Here is a 23,070-nt window from a genome sequence, read left to right on the forward strand (position 1 = left end):
TAAGTTTCGAACAATTTAATTACTTAAAGCTATAAATAAATAATTAAGTGTTTATAATACACATGCAATCTAATCGGAAACACTAAACTAGTTCGCGTCCCTCCTGTGCCAGTTCAGAATGGTAAATTGTCCCTAAGTACTGCTTGTTTCACAATTTTGTGTTTCTCGCACTTCCCCCACCACGCAGATCGCACGCATTTCCTTTTCGGCTTCAAAACGAAACATTTCGTCTGCACCACGTTGAAGAAGAGCTTCCCCACCAGGTTGGCGTCGCTGGTCCTCACCATCTTCAAGCACGCCCGAAAACTGAAGAAAGGGAATCAAAATGAATTATATACGCTCATAGGATGTTGTAGCTTTGATTGAATATCTCATATTCAGAAAGTTAGACCAAGCAAAAAAGTCCTATCACTCCTATCTGCGAGATTATTGTAAAATTGTCTAAAGGAACATAATACAAGACGTCTCTCATCTCGTGAGTCAAAAACTTTTATTAGTTAACTTTTCTATTTAAACAAATAAGTGAGGAAAACAGTTTTTTCACGAATGTATAAATCATTACCATGGAAAATACTTTACAGCACTATACATTCTCTAAACTGAGAGATAAATAGGTCTTTTTTAAATATGCAACTATTTTTTATTGTTCTTGATAATTCTTCAAAATATGCCAATAATATTATTACTGGTATCCAGTCGTCTGCCGATATATTCATTATAATTATTGTTTATATCACAAGAGGCACAACGTTAATTATATAAGCCAGGTTATCGAAACTAAATAAATGTGATCTTGTGGCCTAAAGCGTTGCGCGTTGTCCTACTAATCTAAAGGTTCGGGGTTCGATCCCTGATGAGGTATGGTTTTTTTCAATTAATATAATATTTCGTATGTAATTTTTCATCGTCTACATTTCAAGACAAAATATTTCCGCACCAGTTGCTGGTCACGAAGTGAATAATTTCTTACAGTGTTGCCAAATATCTGCTAATTCGAGGCGCGGTAGGTTGCTTGTTAAATTCTGCCAGAAAATCGTGAAATATAAAATACAGATAAGTAGGTATAGACCAAGCAAATTAAATTTTTACTCGAAAAAAGTCCTATCCCACTTTTGGCACACTTTTGAAGTATGACAAAACCCTCAATTTGTCATAGGTTTTATAAAATTTTAAAAATAAATAAAATATAAACAAATTAAAAAATGGGCACTTTTCTTGTTTTTTTTGCAATAACTTTTTTGTTAATTAACCGATTTTAATTTAACAAGTCTCATTTTGTAGACAAGTTTATTCCCTACAAGCCGAGAGTCACTATTCGCTAAAATTGATGGTTTTCCCTGCAAATTGAAAAAACTGTTTTCCTCACTTATTTGTTTAAATAGAAAAGTTAGCTAATAAAAGTTTCTGACTCACGAAACGAGAGATGTCTTGTATTATGTTCCTTTAGACAATTTTACAATAACCTCGCAGATAGGACTTTTTTCGAGTTTCTCTTTTATTTTCGCTAATTTTCCTGGTGTAAGTATCTTTGTTGCTATGTGACTATATTCCCAGTTTTGGCTTTGTTTTCATGTTTCTTGGTATCACAGAAAACCAAATTTTGACTTAAACTACAAGTGTTGTCTGACTACTTTAATTCAGGGAATATCCACAGCATTATTTTAGAGGAAAATAAAACTACTAATTTTTGTCACTTATAATTTTAGAGAAATATTTATTCAACTGGGTCAGCTTATTTTAAATTAAAAACTGATGACTTGAAAATGGCTAGTTATCCGAATAAAGTGGATGAGATGAAAACGTAATTTGGTCAGAAAAATATTTCTGAAGTACATTTTTCTATTATTTAGTAACTTTTCCGCAGAATAGTTAATACTGTAAAATTACCATTACTCCTCAAATATTAGCGATTATCCTCTCGCACCAGGATCACTATATCATCGAGAAGACTTTACCTTCTCAGTTTTCCGGATCTCTCCATATTTTAGGAGCGGCTATGCTACTTGCTCTCTCATAATTTACCTCAATAAATACTTCGGGAACACGGATTACTCGAGAGGCGATTGTCTCGATGGCCCAGCGGTCATTTTTATGGGAGAAGCGATTTTGAACGGTCCTTAGCAGTTTTAAGTTACCTACCTACGCGGTTGTTCTACTGGATGCTCACAGCATTGCAGTTTTTCGAGTATGGAATAACTTTCCTATTAGTCCCTGATCGTTACATTTGCCCCACTAACACAGTTCAATACGTGTAGCGGTTGAAAATTTGCATATTTCCCATGAACGATGAGCTTTCCTTTAGTATTTCGGTTTTGATTAATGAGATGAAATGCTGAAGATTTTTTATTATTAAATCTACATCAGATCCTTTTACAAAGTATTGTTTTGAAATACCGATAAGTTAATGTAGACCAGGGTCGATAATTTTTGAAACCAAAAAAAATTATAGTAGGATGAAACCCATTGGAAAAGAAAGTTGTAGGTAATAAAAAGATCTACAACTTTTGTATTTACACTTTTTTCACATAACCTCAAAATTTATGTGAAAAATTCAAATAACCAACTTTTTGGGTTTCTATTTTTCTTTTACAAAAAAAAAAAAAATTTCACGAAATTTGGTGAAAACTTACCTATTTATGTCCCAAACACGCTGTAATTTTTTTGATTTGAAATATTTATTTTTTCACCTTATTTTTACTTAATATGGAAAAAGCACCCTAATTTTCAATCGAAAATTCTCACGTCAAAATATCTGCTTTTTTAAAAACGTCGGTGGGCTTTTTCTTCGTTCAAATCTCTACTTTCTGATGGTGTAAAATAATATATACATTACTATGGTAAGTTTTCTCAGGAAATGCAAGGAAACGAAAGAAGATTCTACAACTTTCTCAAAATATTTTAATTGTCTTTTTAAATATTAACTTTATTAACTTATTTGGTTGTTAATTATAATAGTATATTTCGACTTGTAATTTTTTTGTTTATCAATGTAACATGGAATCTTACGTTTTTCGAGTAATTAAAGTGTAAATTTTAATAAATAGCTCAAAATTGTACATAATGATTAGAAAAAAAATTTCGGATCTAGTTTTTTTCGTTTCTTTGCATTTCCTGAGAAAACTTACCATAGTAATGTATATTTTTTTACACCATCAGAAAGTAGAGATTTCAACGAAGAAAAAGCCCACCGACGTTTTTAAAAAAGCAGATATTTTGACGTGAGAATTTTCGATTGAAAATTGGGGTGCTTTTTCGATATTAAGTAAAAATAAGGTGAAAAAATAAATATTTTAAATCAAAAAATTACAGCGTGTTTGGGACATAAATAAGTAAGTTTTCACCAAATTTCGTGAAAAAAAAATTGTTTGTAAAAGATAAAAATAAAAAACCAAAAACTTGGTTATTTGAATTTTTCACATAAATTTTGAGGTTATGTGAAAAAAGTGTAAATACAAAAGTTGTAGATCTTTTTATTACCCACATCTTTGCTAATTAACTTTTTTCCATAAGACTTGTAGTTTTTCCGGAAATCAAGATAAATCGTTTTTTACCCTTAAAAACTCCCCCCTTCCCCTTCCCGACCTCAGATCGCCCGTAAATTATTTTTCTTTTCATTTCTGTTATATTCTCTTCCTTTTCCAATGGGTTTCATCGTACTATAATTTTTTTTCACTTTTTACCATTTTTGAAGGCTTAAGCACTGGTCTAATGTCGAAAACGCCGTTTTTTTAATTTCAATTCACAGGAAAGTCTGTCTCTAAAGCTTTTATTAACTATTGACACATAATTCTGTCTCATTTATAATTTAATATAAAGTTAATAATAATTTCGAGTTAATTATTATCAATTAATAAAGTCCTGACAATAAGACTTCTATCTCTTTTCAATAGTTCATTGGTCGAAAAGTAACAACATTTATGTTTTTAATATTTCCAAAACTTAAAAGAATACACGGTTGTAGATAAACAATTTAACATTTTTGGAATACAGTTGACTAATCTGGACTAGGTAAAATTCTCCCACCCTGTATAATTCGTTAGGGGTCTCAGGAATATCCGCATAGAACGGCACTTCTCCGATCGTCAATGAAGAGTGATGCAAGAGTTAGGTGGCAATAAACCTATTAGCCGCACCTCACTCGAACAACACAAATCCAGTAAAATAAACAGAAAAGCCCGAAGAAAACAACGTCCTCGTCTAATTCCGGACAAGTCCAGAGACACTAACCACCGGCCATTAATTAATGGAACTCTCGCGTCAAATAAATTGGACTCGCGGTATCGCAGTGGGCTTGTTACAGTGTTTCTGGTCGACTTAGCACGATCAGTGTCAATTAGTACCAACTTTATTTCTATAACAATCGCCTTTGTGTCGCACTTTTTCGATTGGCCCAATCCCGGGTCTCGGGATTCTTTAAGCGGGGCGATTAGAAGTTCCCAGAAAGTGGAAGATGGTCATTAGTGGTGTTGGATTCGCGTTTTGTTATATATTTTTTTTTTCGGTGGCAGCGAAATTCGGTAATTAGTGGCAGCGAAGATTAAAAGGCCCGATGCAGTTGTCGGTTTTATGTGGTAGTTGAGGGATTCATGCGGAGGATTTTCTCGGTGTTTAAGACAAAGGATGTCGTTAGCACGATATAATCAAGATATTTATAATGGCTGTTCTATATTTTTTCCGCAATAAATTGAAATTCGGGAAAAAAGACTTTTTTCCAAAAGAAATTACAAAAAGTGGAAAATTTCGGAAACAATGGAGCAAAATATAGTTCTAGATAATATGTTTGCCAATATAAATAGCATTTAGAAATATTTTTGATAAAAATAATGCCACTTTTAGAAGCTGATAAATATCCTGAATATATTCATACGAGTATAATGACCAAGAGCTTGTTGCTTTGGAATCAGGAGCATTAGACATTCAATCTAATGTTCATTAAATGAATTTGCCTCGGAATTTGCAAAACAATGTTTCTTTTTTTCGGAGTTCGTTTTTTTAGTTCAACACAACTGAAATTTTGTTGTTTTCGTCGTTTACTCATGAAAATGTAAAATGTTGTTATTTTTTGAGACTAAATAATTTTAATAAGTAGTCTTTCAACTGTTTTAATTATAATTTTTTTAATTTTTCCAACTCTGAAAGACGTACCTACTACTTAAAAATAATAATGATCATTTAGTCCAACCAAATTACACTTAGAGAAAAAAAATTGTTACCTGGACTTTTATAAGTGGAAATGGTAAAGGGGCTTATGATAAACGAAAAAACAAATAAATGCGTGAGCAGGGGCGGCGGAGGGTTGATTTGGGGGGTTGAAGAGGGGTGAAAAATGGTATCATTGAGATTTCTGGCGAAAGTTGATGTCAAACAAAAAAGTATCCATTACAAAAGTTATAGATCATGAAAAAATCAACAACTCTTGTAGAGGGCACTTTTGAAGATAACCTCAAAATTTCCGAGAAAAATGCGAAAAACAGGTTTTTTTTCTTTTTTTTTTTTCGTTTTTTATTTCTCATTTCCGCAAAAATAATTTAATTTTGACGAAACTTGGTGAAAGTATACTTTCCTGTGTCTTAAATAACCACAATTTTTTTTAGATAAAAAAATCAAGAAGTTTCCGAGATATTCATATTTTCCGGTCTGAAACACTTTTTTTTCAAAGAAAAATTCTACTTAAAAAAATCATCGTACAGAGTTCTGCCGGTAATCATTTTTTTCGTTTTGACATATACTTTTTGGTGAAATAAAAAAAATTGGAATCGCAGTTCAAAAACATGCTCAAAAATGCAAAAAAGAAAAATGACTCTTGCAGAAATGAGTTTTTCAGTAATTATTGTTGATAGTTTGTTTAAATTTAAAGAAAATTCAAAAACTGATTACACCATTCGATTGTACGGAAAAAATACAAAAGAAACTGTGTCTCATTGTTTGACCCGAAATTTTATTTTTGTACAGTATTGCTATAAACATAATATTTTTTTTCGTAGGATCGATTAATGTACTTATTTTTTTTAACTTTGAATTGAATTCATAGATGTATAAGCGACTCTTTAATTAAATTATGTAAAATTCAGATTTTTGCTTTCAAAATTTAAAAAATATTTACAAAGGATATTTACAGTTAATAATACTAGGCGAATCTTGGTCTTTTTGGCAGCCTTTTAACTTGAACTTCATCGTCCGATCCTTCATTAGAACCCAGTCTTCCTGTTCTTCAAACGTTTCTTTGATATCACTTAATTCTTCGTTTAATTGATCTTCCGGGTTCAAGCAAAGACTGGGCTTCTCAATTTCATGTGAAATGTCTTCGGAATCACTGAAATTTTCCGAAATTTTGTCAACGTTCAAACAATTGTCCGAACCATGACATTTTGTACATAAATCTGTACATCGCACTCCATGTTTTCGACACCCGCATCTATTACCGTTGGTAAAACCTTTTTATGAGACTAATGCAGAATCAAAAGTCATTGTTCGAAATGGTTGTAAATTAATTTCGTCTATTTACAAATGCACAAATGATAAATTATCTCTGGATGATTTGAGATTGCAGCAATACAAAGTATTAACTGCAAAGTCTACTTTTAAATTAGAAAAATTACAACCAACTGTCGGAGCAGCTACACAACACTCCTATACAGCATACTTTCAGCTTCAGACGTGGCTTGGAAACAAAATAACTGCAACCAAGTGGGGCTGGAAAGGAGTAATTGCGAATAATTCCAAAATACTTATGCCTCGCTTTACAGAAGTTTCAGTCGTTCCTGAAAATTTAATAAAAACAATCTCTTGCAGCTGCGAAACCAGTTGTGACGGTTCTTTAAATTTAAACAAACTATCAACAATAATTACTGAAAAATTCGTTGTTGCAGGTCATTTTTTATTTTTTTTTGCATTTTTGAGCATGTTTTTGAACTGCGATTCCATTTTTTTTTATTTCACCAAAAAGTATATGTCAAAACGAAAAGAATGATTACCGGCAGAACTCTGTACGATGATTTTTTTAAGTAGAATTTTTCTTAGAAAAAAAAGTGTTTCAGACCGGAAAATATGAATATCTCGGAAACTCCTTGATTTTTTTATCTAAAAAAAATTGTGGTTATTTAAGACACATCAAAGTATACTTTCACCAAGTTTCGTCAAAATTAAATTATTTTTGCGGAAATGAGAAATAAAAAACGAAAAAAAAAGAATAAAAACCTGTTTTTCGCATTTTTCTCGGAAATTTTGAGGTTATCCTCAAAAGTGCCCTCTACAAGAGTTGTAGATTTTTTCATGATCTATAACTTTTGTATTGGATACTTTTTTGTTTGACTTTCGCCAGAAATCTCCATGATACCATTTTTCACCCCTTTTCAACCCCCCAAATCAACCCTCCACCGCCCCTGCTCACGCGTTTATTTTTTTTACGTTTATTATAAGCCCCTTTACCATTTCCACTTACAAAAGTCCAGGTAACATTTTTTTTTTCTCCTATAAATGAGTTATTTCGATCGGTATAATTGTAGAACAACGATGGAGACATTAATTAAAAATAACTAGTTTTAGATTAAAACTTAAACAAAATGTTATAAAATGGTGTTCATTCATTTATTTATACAGGGTGTTTCGCATAAGAACCAACACAGAGCAGGGACATGTAGTGAAACCAAAAATATAGTGATTTAACGCAACTTACCTTTTATACTAATTATATTTCAGTTATACTTGAACTTAGAAGAACCAAATTTGGTACACGGTGTGAGTGTACCAAGAACATTAATCGGCAGAGTTCAATTGAAGCATTTTAAAGGGCTCATGCGAGATGATCTACCATTAAAATATGACAGAATTTTTTAACCCGTTGGTGGACTTTATTTTATGGGGAATTCAATTCTAAAACTTTTCTTACTCTTGTTAGTTTTCAAAAAACCTTGTCGTTTTCAACAAAAGCGCGAATAACTAATAATAGCTATTGTAGCTGATGTGTTATTTAAAATCGAAAATTCAAGTGTTTGTGACGTCTCAATTTTTTTCATTGAATAATTCTCTCTTCTTTCAAATATCTTGTCTCCTTTATCGATACCTACTTTTGCTTCATCTTATATTTGTCTTAATTTTATTCCCTACATTGTTCGCATAATCTTTATAACACTATAATTTTTAATTTATTTTTAATTTGCTTCATTTCTCCCTTAATTCAAAACACAACTTACATTTTTCTGTAAGTTCTTTTTCCGTAGTTTTTTCTATTTTCTTCTCCTTCACCTTCTTTCACCTTCTTTCTACTCTCAGTCTGTCAAATTAAGAAAGTGACAAAAACTTATATGACGAAATAACAAATAAATAAGCCTTCACAGGCCTTGTCAGAAAAAGTCGCATTTCACTATATTAAAAGAACGAAATCAACTATTATATAAATTAAAATTTAAAAGGGGCATAACCGAAACGGTGATTTACATCCAATGTTTTATGTTCGAACGTCGTATATTATAAATGAGAAAATTTATTATCTTGTTTGTTATAACGTGAATTTGGCCGATTGTTCATCACTAATAATATACCGTCATTAATATTCGAATTGAGTTCTACGCCATGTTTTCTTATTTGTTAATTTCGATGGAGGAAATATTAGTTGATTGCTTATTACAACTTCCTTCAGATAATTAAAAGAATCAATTTTAAATAGGTTTAATTCATAAAGAATGCATCATCAACATCCAACAAAATTTATATATGTATTAATCATGTTTTTTAACTTTCGCAATTTCAAGCTACTAGATAGCTTAATGTTACTCTCAGGCTGAGACAGTCTCAATAAAATATTCATTACATTTCAGCTTAATATCATAGATAACCGTCCTTATATGCAAAGAGTGGCGCGATATATCATGGGACACTGTCTAATTAAACGACTTCGCAAGTCTACTATCTATAATGGTGATAAATCGCGATCTACAGTCGTAAGGCTCTTAATTCTGTTCCTTATAGTAGCTAAGGTGCGGTTAATATGGGAGGGTATCCGTAATTGTGTCTTTGACAAATTGGAGTGGATTATCTCGACAATAATACTGTGCAAATTGTAAAAGAAAGATGCATCACTTACCGCGACGCTAATAGCAGCTTTTCATTCACATCATATGTAAAAGAGTTGATTGAGTAGGTACTTGCTTATTTAGGACATATTGCAAACATTATCATTATGTTTACTTGAAAATTACTGTAAAATAAGTAGTTCTTGGGAAAATAGTTGTCCTATTTTCAAACATTCACCTTTTAAGTTGTTTTAAACAAACATTTTTAACAATTTTTTTTAACCAGATAATAATTTATTAACAAAATGTTCTACTAATATCTGCCACTCTTTTTCGAGTATAATCGTATAATAAGTATTAACGCATTGGAAACTTGAAAATAATATTTTTTTAGATGAGGTGTTTTTTCAAACAGCATAATAAATTAAAATTTATTACAAGTAAGTTAGTAAGGATACTAAATCCGTTAGTATTGTTAATTTTAGACATTTCATTAAGTACATAACTTTCTTGAAGTTTTTACCCCGTATGTCATATATTGATAATTTTGTTTTACATAAAGAAGGCAATTGTTCCCTCTTGTTGTTGAAACCGCTAAAAACGTACCGCCTTCGAGTAAAATTCAATTGACTTTCAAAATAAATCTGTTTCTATTAATATTGCGTCTTTATCCTAAAAAAAACATTTTAACTAAAGTAACCTCTACCCCATTTATTTCCGTAAAAGTAAAAGCTTGCTGACTCTGAGACAGCCAATTGCATTTTCTTAAAAATGATCCTATTTTAGCGATCTTAACGATTGTATCTGTTTTCTGTGAATGTCATATGTCACAAAAAACATAACCTCAAAAAAAGCTGTGTCATAAAACGTCACAGGATAACGTCGTAGCGACTTCTAGCAGATAGTTAAAATCTAATAATATTTTTTTTCTATTCATTATGTACAATTTTGAGCTATTTATTAAAATTTACACTTTATTTACTCGAAAAACGTAAGATTCCATGTTACATTGATAAACAAAAAAATTACAAGTCGAAATATACTATTATAATTAACAACCAAATAAGCTAATAAAGTTAATATTTAATAAGACTACAATATTTTGAGAAAGTTGTAGAATCTTCTTTCGTTTCTTTGCATTTCCTGAGAAAACTTACCCTAGTAACTTATATTTTTTTTACACCATCAGAAAGTAGAGATATCAACGAAGAAAAAGCCCACCGACGTTTTTAAAAAAGCAGATATTTTGACGTGAGAATTTTCGATTGAAAATTAGGGTGCTTTTTCGATATTAAGTAAAAATAAGGTGAAAAAATTAATATTTCAAATCAAAAAAATTACAGCGTGTTTGGGACATAAATAGGTAAGTTTTCACCAAATTTCGTGAAAAAATTTTTTTTTTTGTAAAAGAAAAATAAAAAAACAAAAACTTGGTTATTTGAACTTTTCACATAAATTTTGAGTTTATGTGAAAAAAGTGTGAATACAAAAGTTGTAGATCTTTTAATTACCTACAACTTTGCCATTTAACTTTTTTCCATAAGACTTGTAGTTTTTCCGGAAATCAAGATAAACCGTTTTTTTTACCCTTAAAAACTCACCCCCTTCCCCTTCCCGACCTCAGATCGCCCGTAAGTTATTTTTCTTTTCATTTCTGTTATATTCTCTTCCTTTTGCAATGGGTTTCATCCTACTATAATTTTTTTTCACTTTTTACCATTTTTGAAGGCTTAAGCACTGGTCTAATATGGAAAGAAATAGTTTTACTGGTTTCATAAATTTATTTCACTACAAGATAATCGAGACGTTACTCATATTTTCTATAAAATGGCGGAGGAGCTGGTGTAAAAAAGGAAAAACCTAATAGTAGGTATTGCATTTTTTATGTGAAAATTACATTCCCGGCAGGGGTAGATATAATTTTTCCTCATAACAATATCAAAAATTAATAAATAATTCGTGACCACTGTCGAACATTTACAAACTAGTACAGATGCTTTGTATTTTCGCCCCTATAGGGTCGCGTAAATATAAGGTCCCTTATTTCTATACTCACTGAATGCCATGGACCATTTAGATTAGCAATTTCGAGAAAATTTCCCCAATACAATTGGCAATAAATGAAATAAAATTGCTCGAGCGTTAGTGTTACGGTTAATGTATTATTTTCCATTTTACAATAAAGACTTTTATAATTAATGATTTATTAACACTTTAGGGTTCCTCAAATACTTATTGTTAATGTTTATGTTTTGATATAGACATGTTTCAATATAATTTTAAGACAGGCGGGCAAACTAAATGATTTTAAATTTCAGAATATTGATTAGTTTCTGGTATAGGTAAAAGATATTTGCTCCATTCTTTTTTTCTGATCTGCTTCCTCTATAAATTTTCCTGTTACTATAACTACAATTCCTGTTAAGTGTATGTATTCTAAAAGTGTTTTCATCTTCGTAATAACTAACGAGCGTTCAAATAAAAACGTGGTCGAAGTTGGCTCTGACACATTGGACGTAGGGAGTAGCTTATAGCGACCAACTTAACCTCATTTCTCAACGAGCTGTATAGCAGCTGTCAGTTTCAATAACGTTAATGACTATATAACTTTATTTTAAAGAATAATCGTGATAACAATAACAAACAATTAAAGGAGCTGCGGAAAGTGTCCCCCTCCTTGTTATAACAATAAATTAAAGCAGCTGCTGAAAGTGTCCCCCTCCTTGTTCCAAGCACTTTTCACACCTGTTCCTCAAAGAATTAAAGACATTTTCTAAGATGCTCGGGGTATTGTTAATTTCACGAATCTTGTCTATAAGTCGAGCCTGCAGATGGTTTAAATCAGGAATAGGCAGTTCAAAAATAGTGTTTTTAAGGTAAGGCCACAAAAAGAAATCACACGGCGTAATATCACATGACCTCGGTGGAAATTCATGTTCAGCATTGAGACTTATTAGTCGATTTTGGAAAACTTCCCTCAACATATTCATCGTCTCGCCTGCCGTATGTGCCCTTGCGCCATCTTGTTGAAAGTAAAAGTTTGTAATTTCGTTTTCTTCCAGCTGGTTAACAAAAGGAGCGATAATTTCTTCTCTATACCTTTGCGCAGTAAGAGTACCATTAAAAAAAATAGGTCCATAAATCCTCCTTCGATTGAGAGCACACCAAACTCCAATTTTTTGAGCGTGTAGAGGGCCCTCGACAAAAAAGTTATCTGGTTTTTCAGAAGACCACATTCTCATATTCTGTGAGTTTACGTAACCACTTAAATGAAACCAGGCTTCATCAGAAAAAAAGGTGATATTATGAAGTTCACCGTAGTTGTTTAAAAACCATTCACAAAATACAGCCCGTCGCGGAAAATCAACTTCATGAAGTTCTTGCTGACAAGTTAAACGATAGGAGAACAAACGCAAATCTTTTTTTAACACTGTGTGGCAGGTACCGACTGATACTCCCACCATTTGTGATAAAACACGTACAGAAGTTCTTGGCGCATTTTCCATTATTTGTTGGACATTTTCTTTTAATTCTTCAGTCCGCTTTTTAGGTCGGCCGCTTCCTTCTTTTCTTGTTACACTGCCCGTTTCACGAAAAACATTAACACAACGCTGAACTGCACTTTGAAAAATTTTGTACTCAACAACGCCGGGAAATTGATTTTGAAATTCTATGAAACATTCCTCAATAGAATACTTCCATATTCCATCAATCTTGCGTCCATTTCTAAAGTAGGACTCTATGATAAACACTTTTTGTTCTTGAGAAAACACCATTTTAAACGCTTTTTAAAACGAAAATATTCAAATTGATAGCGGCGATATAGCGCTTTGACAGATGACGTTTAAGTTCATTTGCTATACGCTACGCCCTACGTCCAAATTTTCAGAATCAACTTGACCACGTTTTTATTTGAACGCTCGTTAGTATGAAATTATTCTACGTATATTGCCTGCATCTGTCGGGGAATAAAATTGGCTATAGTGATTGAGAATGAGAAAACTTGAATTAATTTAATAATTAAGGGAATCGCTTCATGTTCTTAAGACACGATCCCAGCATTACCTGTCGTATTTGTCATTTTTAAGTGGCTCAAATGTATCGATTACTGCCTGAAAACAAGAAGGCATAAATCTACTCGAGCTTCCGCCCACATTTGTTTGAATAGAATAGATTTTGCAGAGAAACATTCAAACGTCACAATTTTACTTCCCTATTAAATATACGGCGTGATTTAAATTTTATGGAACGTACTGAATATAAACGCGTTCCGAAGAGTTAAAAATCCGCCGTTACAACAAATTTTCCTCGCTGATTCATTCTAGTGTTAATTATTTTCTCGGGCTTAAGTTTGTACTAATTTGATAGGGTCGATGTTCTACATAATAAACGCTATATGCTAAAGTGTACCATAAAATCATAATTTGAGTGATATTTTAAGCTCGGTTGATGTTTATAGCAAGTAATATTACAAATTCAATAAAATACACGGCGATGATATTGCCGTGGCGATTATGAAAGTCTTATGTTCATTCTCAGAAGCAACCTCTCAACATCATCAATATTTTATGGGCCTGAAGCAATTCTAATGTTTCGTGTATTTTTTTTTTCTCAATTTTTACAGGAATTACGATTGCAGTTATTTAATATTCAGGTTACGATAAGAATATTCACCGTGAAGTTATCTTGTTTGTAATTAATATTTTGCAGTAACTGCTGTAAGTTGTACCAGTCTCTTCATGAGTACTCATTTCCGTGTGCAAATACGTAAATTAAAATTTATCCATAGTTATCTACTATAAGGGGTGGGTTATCATTAATCTCGCGTGCGAATGGGACTCGGCCTAAGAAAGGACACGTATTAAAATGAAATGAAGGAACCTTAATATTTCCCACGTCAAAATTTTTTGCGGCGGCGGCGGCGTACCGTCCTGCGGGAGTGGGGGGTGGGGCGAGGCCCGCCTTGACACACAAGAATCACAGGCGGCAAAGAAATGACCCGTACGCATATTATCTGATCGAGGAGTATCTTCACGCCCGGGCGCGTCCATTCTGCGCCTGTCAATTGTGACAGACGCGGCCTACTGTCTCGTAGCCGCCACCGTCTCTCCCGCCACGACTTTACGACCTGCACCGCCGACGACGTTTCTTTGTTTCGTTTCAGCCGCGGTCGCGCGTTCGTTCGATATTCGATTGTTCGTAATTATATACCGCGGGTTGCTCCGCACAATGCTGCCGGAGGAATGTCGGGGACTTAATTATATTGTTAATTCTTCGGGTGTTTCGGGTGTTTTTTGTCGGATAGGGAGATAATAAAACGCCGGTTATCAGATGATGCCGAGATTATTGTTGGAATAGGTCCCGATTTAAAAGTGGATGTACACCGAGAAAACAATTCCTGATGGAACTTATATCAGTTAAAATATCTTAGAGTTTAATCATTTCCAAAATTACTATTTTCATATTTAAGCACCTTTCATGCATTACCATTTGATCCCTATTTCTATACAATGCCTCAGTATTCTTTCAACCACGAATGTTTACCGAATCATACATCACAACGAGACAGGCATGTCCAAAAATCGAGAATGTTTAACAACATTACTTTCGACAAAGACTAATATACAAAAATAACCTTTATAAGTAAGATTTTTACCATTTAGTCGAGGAAAATGAGCGAACTTTTTTACTCTCAGATTTTTTTGTAGAAAAGTGTAGATTTTGAGGTTACAAAGCATGTGTCACATACGCAGTCAGCAACAACTTACAGCGTTTTGAGATATAAGTATGAATTTTCGCGTGTTTTGACCAAAAACTGCCAATATCTCAATGAAGATGCATTTTTTCGTTAAAAAGTTTCAAATAAAAGTTTTGGAGCCCAAATAACGGTGAATTCATTTTTAAATAACAAAAGTGAATTAGAGAAAAGAAAATTGCGGAAAGTTCTTGGAAAATCTTTGAATATTTATCGTATCATTTTATAAGTTTTCGATAGTGTACATTACGAATGTGCTTTTTAATATATTCCAGAAAAATCTGTTTTGTTCGATTTTTTTTACTTTGAATATTAAAAAATATAATTGAAAATTTAAATTTGATGACAATCGATAAGGAACTTGCTGGAGTTGCAAAGGAATAATAAAAAAATTATATAAATATCATTTTTTTTATTTATCTAGGTATAATTAAAAAACTAGTTTATTTATTTATTATGTTTAACAATTATTTATGGACTTCTATAGGTTTCTTATGTAAAAGTGTTTCATAGCTGTCGCAAAAAAAATTTCAAAGAAAACAGATTTTTCTGGAAAATATTAAAAAGCGCATGATTAATTCGTACTCCTTCAAAAACCTATAAAATGAAACGCTCATATATATTCAAACGTCGGAAAACTATATTAAGATTTTCCAAGAATTCCGCAATTTTCTTTTCTCTAATTCATTTTTGTTAATTAAAAATGAATTGACCATTATTTTGGCCAAAAACATTAATTTTCACATAATCTGTACTTCATTACGGGAAAAACACTGGGAAAATCAAAATTTTTCATAGGGGCAATTCCGTAGGAAATTTAATTTTAAACATCTTCTATATTAAAGTTTGTTTTAAAAAAATGCACCTTCATTGAGATATTGGCAGTTTTTGGTTAAAAACGAAAAAATCATATACAGGGTGTTTCAAAAATAGGGTTCCAAACTTCTGCTGGGTTTATAACTCATTAAAATAAGCCAAAAAGTTCCTATTAACATGTGCCCTAAAACGCACCCTTAGGAAGTTATGTGCCCTTAAAAGGGTTCAAACAAAACTCTTTTTTTTTCTGTTATTGACAAAACAGTCGCAAATAAATAGAAAAAAATGTATGGGTCTTACATAACTTTTTACGTTAAATAACATGGGCTACTCCGTTTTTCGACATGCAAATCATATGCGTCCCATTTAGGTTGGTGAAGGGGGTTTTCGGCCCGTAATTTTTTTTATTTCAATTTTTTTACAATTTTCTCTACAGATTTATAAAATCTTAACAATTTTACGTAAAAAATATTATCTTTGTCCAAATCGATATTTCCAATGGTTTTCGAGTAAATTGAGTTTGAAAATTACTCTGCTCTTTCAGTTATTAGGCCAAAAATTACAAAAATCTGTTTACCATGGCAAATAAAAGACTGACGTTGCTCAACACTTAACGATTTAAGTTATTGATAAACTGTCAATTGAGCTTTGCAGTGTCTAATTAGTAAAAGTGGTGAGTGGAAAATTTAAGGTTTTGTTTGAGCCCTTTTAAGGGCATATAACTTTCTAAGGGTGCGTTTTAGGGCACATGTTAATAGGAACTTTTTGGCTTATTTTAATGAGTTATAAACGCAGCAGAAGTTTGGAACCCTATTTGAGAAACACCCTGTATATAATATGTCTATATCTAACTGGTGGTTGTTTAATATGTGACACATTTTTTCTGACCTCAAAATTTAAATTTTTCTATAAAAAAATCTCAGAGTAAAAGGTTCGCTTATTCTATTTTTTTATGTCTAACTGAATTAATTTTTGTACTTTATTTTGGGACTGCTTCTTTAGGAATCCAAGAAACGACAAATATACAGTGTCCTGTTTAAAAGTTGAAAAAAAAAACAACAATTTGGCGTATATCAGTTCCGAAATGCAACATTTGACTGTTTTTTTTTATACAATTATTTGAGTGTACAAGAACTTTTCCTAAATACCCCTATACAGTATGTTTCTCTTCGTGAAGTCAAATTAAAAAAAATTCATTTTACAAAACAATACTTCTATCTGAAAGTTATAATCTAATTTAGTGTACGCTCAAGTGTTTCTCTTCCAAATATCCACTCCCTTTTTTAATTTTAGAACCAAAATAATAATTTTATTTTATTCTTAAATGTCAAAAAGTTAAACAAATTGTAACAACATATTGATACGAATTGCAGTTTTTCAGTTAACTGTTATTAGAAAAAATATTAAATATCATAATTCTTCTGGCGATCTGAAGCATTGCGCTCGGAATTTTTCACGTTTTTTCTCAGTGTAGTCACCGTACGGTGGACCGTAGCGTCTCTAAAAGAAATTCAATTAAAAACTCCTAATGTAACCGTTTATAACACAATCGTTGACACGGTAATAAGGTGTATACACCCAGTTGAAGGCTTGACAGGTGGGAAATTTTATTTATCCCACAATAATTCGTCGAAGCAACGTGAAACACAATGTAGGATGGACCCATCGGACAGGCGCATATTTTTTAATGAATTAACTTCTAGATGAGTGTAATCGAGTAACCATTAATTATTTTTTCCACGGTTCGAATTTCGTTTTGCCTTTTTTTTTATTCAATAATATATATATTAAAGCACTGGTTGTCTGCATTATTTTTAGAAATATCCAAGTTGTATAATAATACAGATATTCCTATGCTTTTAAAATGTAATTTCAACGTGTCATTAGTTAATAATTCGCGTTCGACACAGACACTAACAATTTTAAATTTTTGGTAAAAAGATAATATTATAAGAACCACTTTCAGGACATTGGTGGTATACAATTTTAACTCCACAAGCTGCCAAAAAATAGACTGATATTTGTTTCAGTTTGTATATATTCTAGGCCAAACAAAAACTAAGCTGTGAAAACAACTACATTCTAGTCGGTTTAATTTCCAAAATGGACCCGTCACGTCCCGAATAACGAAAAATTTTAAGGGTGGCAACGTATGAGAATACATAAACAGACAAAAATCCTTGACATGGTCTGTCCTGTAGGCAATAAATCTTTCGGTACGCCACAAAGAGATCATTGAATAATTTCGTATATTTTCGGAAGGACCGCATGCGGTTAGGGCGACAAAAGGCCCCAAGAGGTGCAATAATAGACAGAGTGGCATTAGGAACCCTGACTATAAAGTTTTATTTGTAACTTTCAAGCCCTTTGTTGGGCGAGTGACGTACTCCAGATTTAATATTGTGTGAAAATAACCAACTGGTCAGTTTAATACCCTTCACTGAAACGCGTAAAGCCGGAATAAATCAGTTTGCAGCTTCAGGTAACGAAAGGTATGGAAATAAATATTTGCGGGTGGCAGGCAGAAATTTTGTATGAATGGGGATGGATTATTTGTTAACTCTTAAGTATCTCCAAGGATATACTCTTTTCTATCACACTCAGCAACTATATATTCTGATAATTTTTTGTAACGTTTTAGCGCCCAACTACATTTATTTCATGTTTTTTTTAATTTTTTGACATTAGAAATCATCAAAATCGGAAATATGACTATGGATGTTGTAAATACTCTTAAAGTAACATATTCTGGTGCCATTATCTTTGTCGTACGTGAATTAAATGGTAATAAATTAAAATTCGTTTTAGTGTTACAAAAAAGCACAACCTCAAAATTCCCAATTTTTTTCACATTTAAGTAAGTTACGAACTTTGACAAGGTTTTTCACTGTCCGTACGAGCAATATATATATTTTTTGATATGCCACCACAGCTAAAGATAGCTGCGTATTGCAAAGCAAACGTACCTGATAAAACGGCTTTTTAAACATAAATTGTCAACGCGTTCGTTAAACATTCGCACATTAAACGATTTCTAGAAAGCCTCTATCAGCCACAGGTTGATAAAGCGGTAATAAAACGGTTACGATGTTCTTATTTGGCCTTAAACAAATTAATTTGTCACCCGGGGTTTTAAAATAAATTATAATTTAATTTAAACGCGCCTGGAAAGCATGACATAAAGTTTAATGGCGGCTGCCCTGCCTAAAAACAATAAATTTTATTAACTGAAAAATACATAAAATTAAGTCATAAGCCAGAGGGCTTATGACGCGTCTCGTGGGATGACGGGAGATTCGTCTTAAAGGGCGATGGTGTGATTGTAATTATTTCACATCACAAATTTCTGTAAACTAATCACGAATATACTAAATTTAGCTCTCCTTTTCTAACTCTACAGTAAATCTTAAATACAAAACCATCCAATAATTTGTTTATCGAATATTGGTCAGTTTTTTTTATACCATTTTACTTTCTAATCGCTTTGAAATGTTCATTTTCGCGAATTTAAGCCATACGGTCATCCAACGGTCCTATATATTGACGATTCGTTGAGAGGTCTCGTAATGGAAAATGCGTATGGCGTGATAAATGCCACCATAAAACTAGCTGGACCTCTTTGCATGCCATTACTTTACTTCAAGTTGTCATCCGTACTGTTTTTATAGTGTCGTGGTGCATATCAAGCAGTTCCGAAGAATTGCCAGAGTTATTACTTCACCAAGTCATTAGCAGAAAGACTTTAAATAACATTTAGAATAGATACATGCGTACATGTAGGTATTTTCTTCCTAAAGTTTTTCATTCGGTCCTATCTTTCGTGTTTGAACAAATTTGAATCCGTTGAAAATACGCCGAATTTAACGTAAGAGAACTCGATGTCGTACAGTTCACACAACAGGTGAATTGTTCGAACATAAAATAAAAGCTGATGTGAAATCATAAATCGTTAATGACAGCGATTAGAACATTTTATTGCGGCGCTGTTTCCCAATGAACTACCTGCTAAGATTCGACCTCGACAAATGGGTACTAATTTCAGGTACTACTTGCTAACGGAATAGCTAAGAACGTTATATTGCGTCGTTTGTAAGTTCCTTTGACTTTCTTTCTTTGCGGCAATGAAGATTAATGAATTTATGGTTTGTTCGAATTGTTAGCACCGCTTCCTTACTTTCTTTAATCAATATTTAAGTGGTATTCGGGCTTCTAATTGTTTTAATAAATGCTTTAGTTTATCGAATAATTAGAAGCAGCTACAAGGAAAAATTAATATTGATTTAATAGAAAATATATACTTAGGTACTTAACATATTTTATTATGAAAATAGTGCGGAAGGACGAACACCTACGGTTTTTCTACAAATATAACTTATGATTTAGTTCATCTAACGGTAGATGTACAAATCTTGATTGATTATTTAGATAGTATCTTTTCTAATGCATTTGACAGTGTTCTACTCCTACGTAACGTGTCTATTTGCGGATTCGAATATACCTACTCGGCATACTGTATCAGGAACAACATCAATATTAATTGTTTATTAGTTAAATTGGTATTGATCTTATTTACTCCCTTCTCATAAACCAATTAGTTGCCATTTTTTAAGAAATTTCGTCTGCTTACCCACTTAACTTCTCATGTGGAAGAATGTAATATTCAGGCCGAGTTACCTCCATCAAGCATTTCTTTCAAATTAATCGTTATATGTAAATCGATTTAAATAAGAATCTTGTATTTAAACGAGTTTTTCGAATAACTGCAATCGACTACCAACAAGAAAGACTTTCTGGTTCAGCATTATTCAAATAATTTCCTTCGTTAAGACCTTGTTTGCCTGGTTAGTTAGCTCGTGGCGTTACCAGCAAATAAATAAACTAATTAGTGGCATCTGTTTCGCAATTGTAGGTATGAAACTTGTATATCCTATGCAAACTCGAATTAAGAGAGTTAGGAGTGACTTTGTTCTCGATTCGGAATTGAATTTTTCATAATAGGTTATAGAAAATAAATAAAAATTTTGAATCACACAAGTGAAAGTCATTCCTCGCTTTTTTCCGAAGCAGTAAAAATTCCATTGTAACATCAATCACGGGAATAATTAAACTCAAGAGCTAGAACAAGCTCCTGCCCACGTTATTAACAATAGATCTCTCTCGACATGTAACGTAGCCGTTTATAAAGTGACACTTACTCTTTATGTACGTTTTACAGCCTAAAGTTGAAGTAAATAAATGACAAAAGCTATCACCTCTGTACACACGTAGAAGGTCTGCCCATCGTTTTTATGTCGCGTCTCTCCCTTTTTCTTTCGTCGCCGGGTTCTGAATCCATAAACATGTTTTCTAAATGAATACACATGTTTTCTTCCAAAAAAAAAACCTATACGTAAGTCGTTAGTTCACGCGTTTTCTCCTATACACACGAGATTCGATGGCGATAGTGGTGATTTAATTTTGTTGCACAGAATGGCAGGACCGTACTAAAAAAATCTTGTAATACTTGGCTCCCAAACCCGTATTAATTATTAATATTCAGCTGGTAGTACCAATTAAACGTCTATTGTTTTTTATGTTTATAAGAAGTTGATATTTGGAAAGTCTATATACTATCCAAGTTAATTCCACTCTTTTTTATAAAATTAGATGAAACATTCACTTAACATTTTGAAAATTAAAAATATGGGTTTGATTTTAGGCCGGAATTTGTAAGATTTATTTAAAATATGTGGTTTAGTTAACGGTCTATGTTTTCATTAATATTTTCCATGGAAATTTTTAAGTATAATATATTTAGATTGTTTTATATAAAAAGTATTGGACGCCTTGACAAAATTATGTACAAAACATAAAATTTTTGGAAAAAATTAAACTTTAAAAAAGGTAATGTCAAAAGTGCTGACAATATGCCTACATTAATGTGAATTGCCCTTTTTACTCTATTTTAATATGGTTATACTTTGTTTTAAAGGTATTACCACTTACTTATTACCACTTTTTAGGAAAACGTCTTTAATAGACACTTATCCAAGGTTCAAGCGTTATTTTAACGCGCACAAAATTAGACGTAACTGGATATCGACCAACCTTCGGCCACATTTTAAGATCATAAGTGAAATACATTACGCTGCGTAACTATCGCGAAGAAATGTATTTAATAAACACGCACTTAGTACTCGCGGATGGTTTACAATTATTAAATTAATTTGTACAAGCTGAGTATGTGCTAAACACGTGGCCAATGTTAACCCGGTACTTGGAATAACAAATAAAATAGTTTAATACGAACTTGAAGTCGAGGCCTGGTATAAATAGGCTACGAATTTTGTGGTTCTCCGTACAACGCCTTACCCTTCGCACAAGTTTCAAATAGTATCTCTTTTAAATGTTCCGACGCCTTAAATCTTCCTTTTATTTGATCGTTGAATTTGAAAGACGGTCCTGGATAAGGGATCATAAACAAGTGTGTGCGGCATGCGGGACGCCCTATGTCACGACGGCGACGCTCTGTTCGACCGGAAGTAGGTGATAAAGGCACAATGCGAATATGGAATTAGTTTTTTACCGGCTCAATTTTGGCATGTCTATGGTCAATAACTCACACACGTACCGATAGGGCAGAATGCGGCCAATGGATTATTAAAAAATACATAATAACAAGAAATGCGTGTGTGCAGCCATCGGAATGATTTAAAAAATTATGTTGGCTTTTTGTTGGGGCCGGGAGGCTATTTTTCACGGCCTAACAGAGTGATACGGTTTCTTTCCAGCGTAAAAGATGCGAAAAATCGACCTTTTCTCAATACGTTTTGTTCGAGAATGTCGATCATTTTTAACTTGATTTAGAAAGGACCACATATAAGGAAACAATCACAGCCCTGTCGACGCGATCGAGCAATCAACAGGGCGGGCATCATTTCTCAAATCAGGGGGAAATATTGAAAACTGATACCTCCGATCTTGACCATATCGATACGAGAACAACACGACTTTTCAATCCCTCGGTATTGTTTTTAACTAATTAACTTAACAGTTTCTATCCGGTTGATCTGGAGATAAGATAAGGGGACGAAATCCTAGACGAACATAACGCAGGTAGAGGAGGGCCATTTTTTAGGGCGAGATCTCTGGATGGATAGGGTCCCTAAAAATATTTACTCTGTCTAAAATGCAAATAAAGGGGATAATAAATAGAACGCGTACGGAAATGGACAGTCCTGTATTTTTTACCGGTACAGGAATGCGAAAGAATTTTTTAAAAACAACAACGTACCTACATTGCATTCTAGATACAAAAGTGTATTTATTTTTCGATATTACGTTTCACAATTTTACTTCGAAATCTTTATTTTCTTCCGAATTTTGTAAAATTTGTGTATAAAATATACACTGACGTCATCAGAAGCAGAAATTTATTTGTAGAAAAATTCGAAATTACCTATACAATGTGTTGACTTTGACTGGCTACTATTTCAAATTTCAAGATAC

The 23,070-nt window shown here is 32.6% G+C and overlaps 1 protein-coding gene across 3 annotated transcripts in view; it reads right to left on the reverse strand.

Annotated features, from left to right (window-relative positions):
• Positions 1-23,070, reverse strand: part of LOC108909097 — a 62,287-nt gene continuing 39,217 nt past the window's right edge. For all 3 annotated transcript variants that reach the window (XM_018713330.1, XM_018713332.1, XM_018713333.1), the window contains one exon: positions 1-306. In XM_018713330.1, coding sequence (XP_018568846.1) covers positions 114-306 — 193 coding nt within the window. In that variant the 3' untranslated portion in view covers positions 1-113. The remainder of the gene's footprint in view (positions 307-23,070) is intronic.

Source organism: Anoplophora glabripennis, unplaced genomic scaffold, assembly GCF_000390285.2.
Source record: "Anoplophora glabripennis isolate ALB-LARVAE unplaced genomic scaffold, Agla_2.0 scaffold443, whole genome shotgun sequence".
Taxonomy (NCBI): domain Eukaryota; kingdom Metazoa; phylum Arthropoda; class Insecta; order Coleoptera; family Cerambycidae; genus Anoplophora; species Anoplophora glabripennis.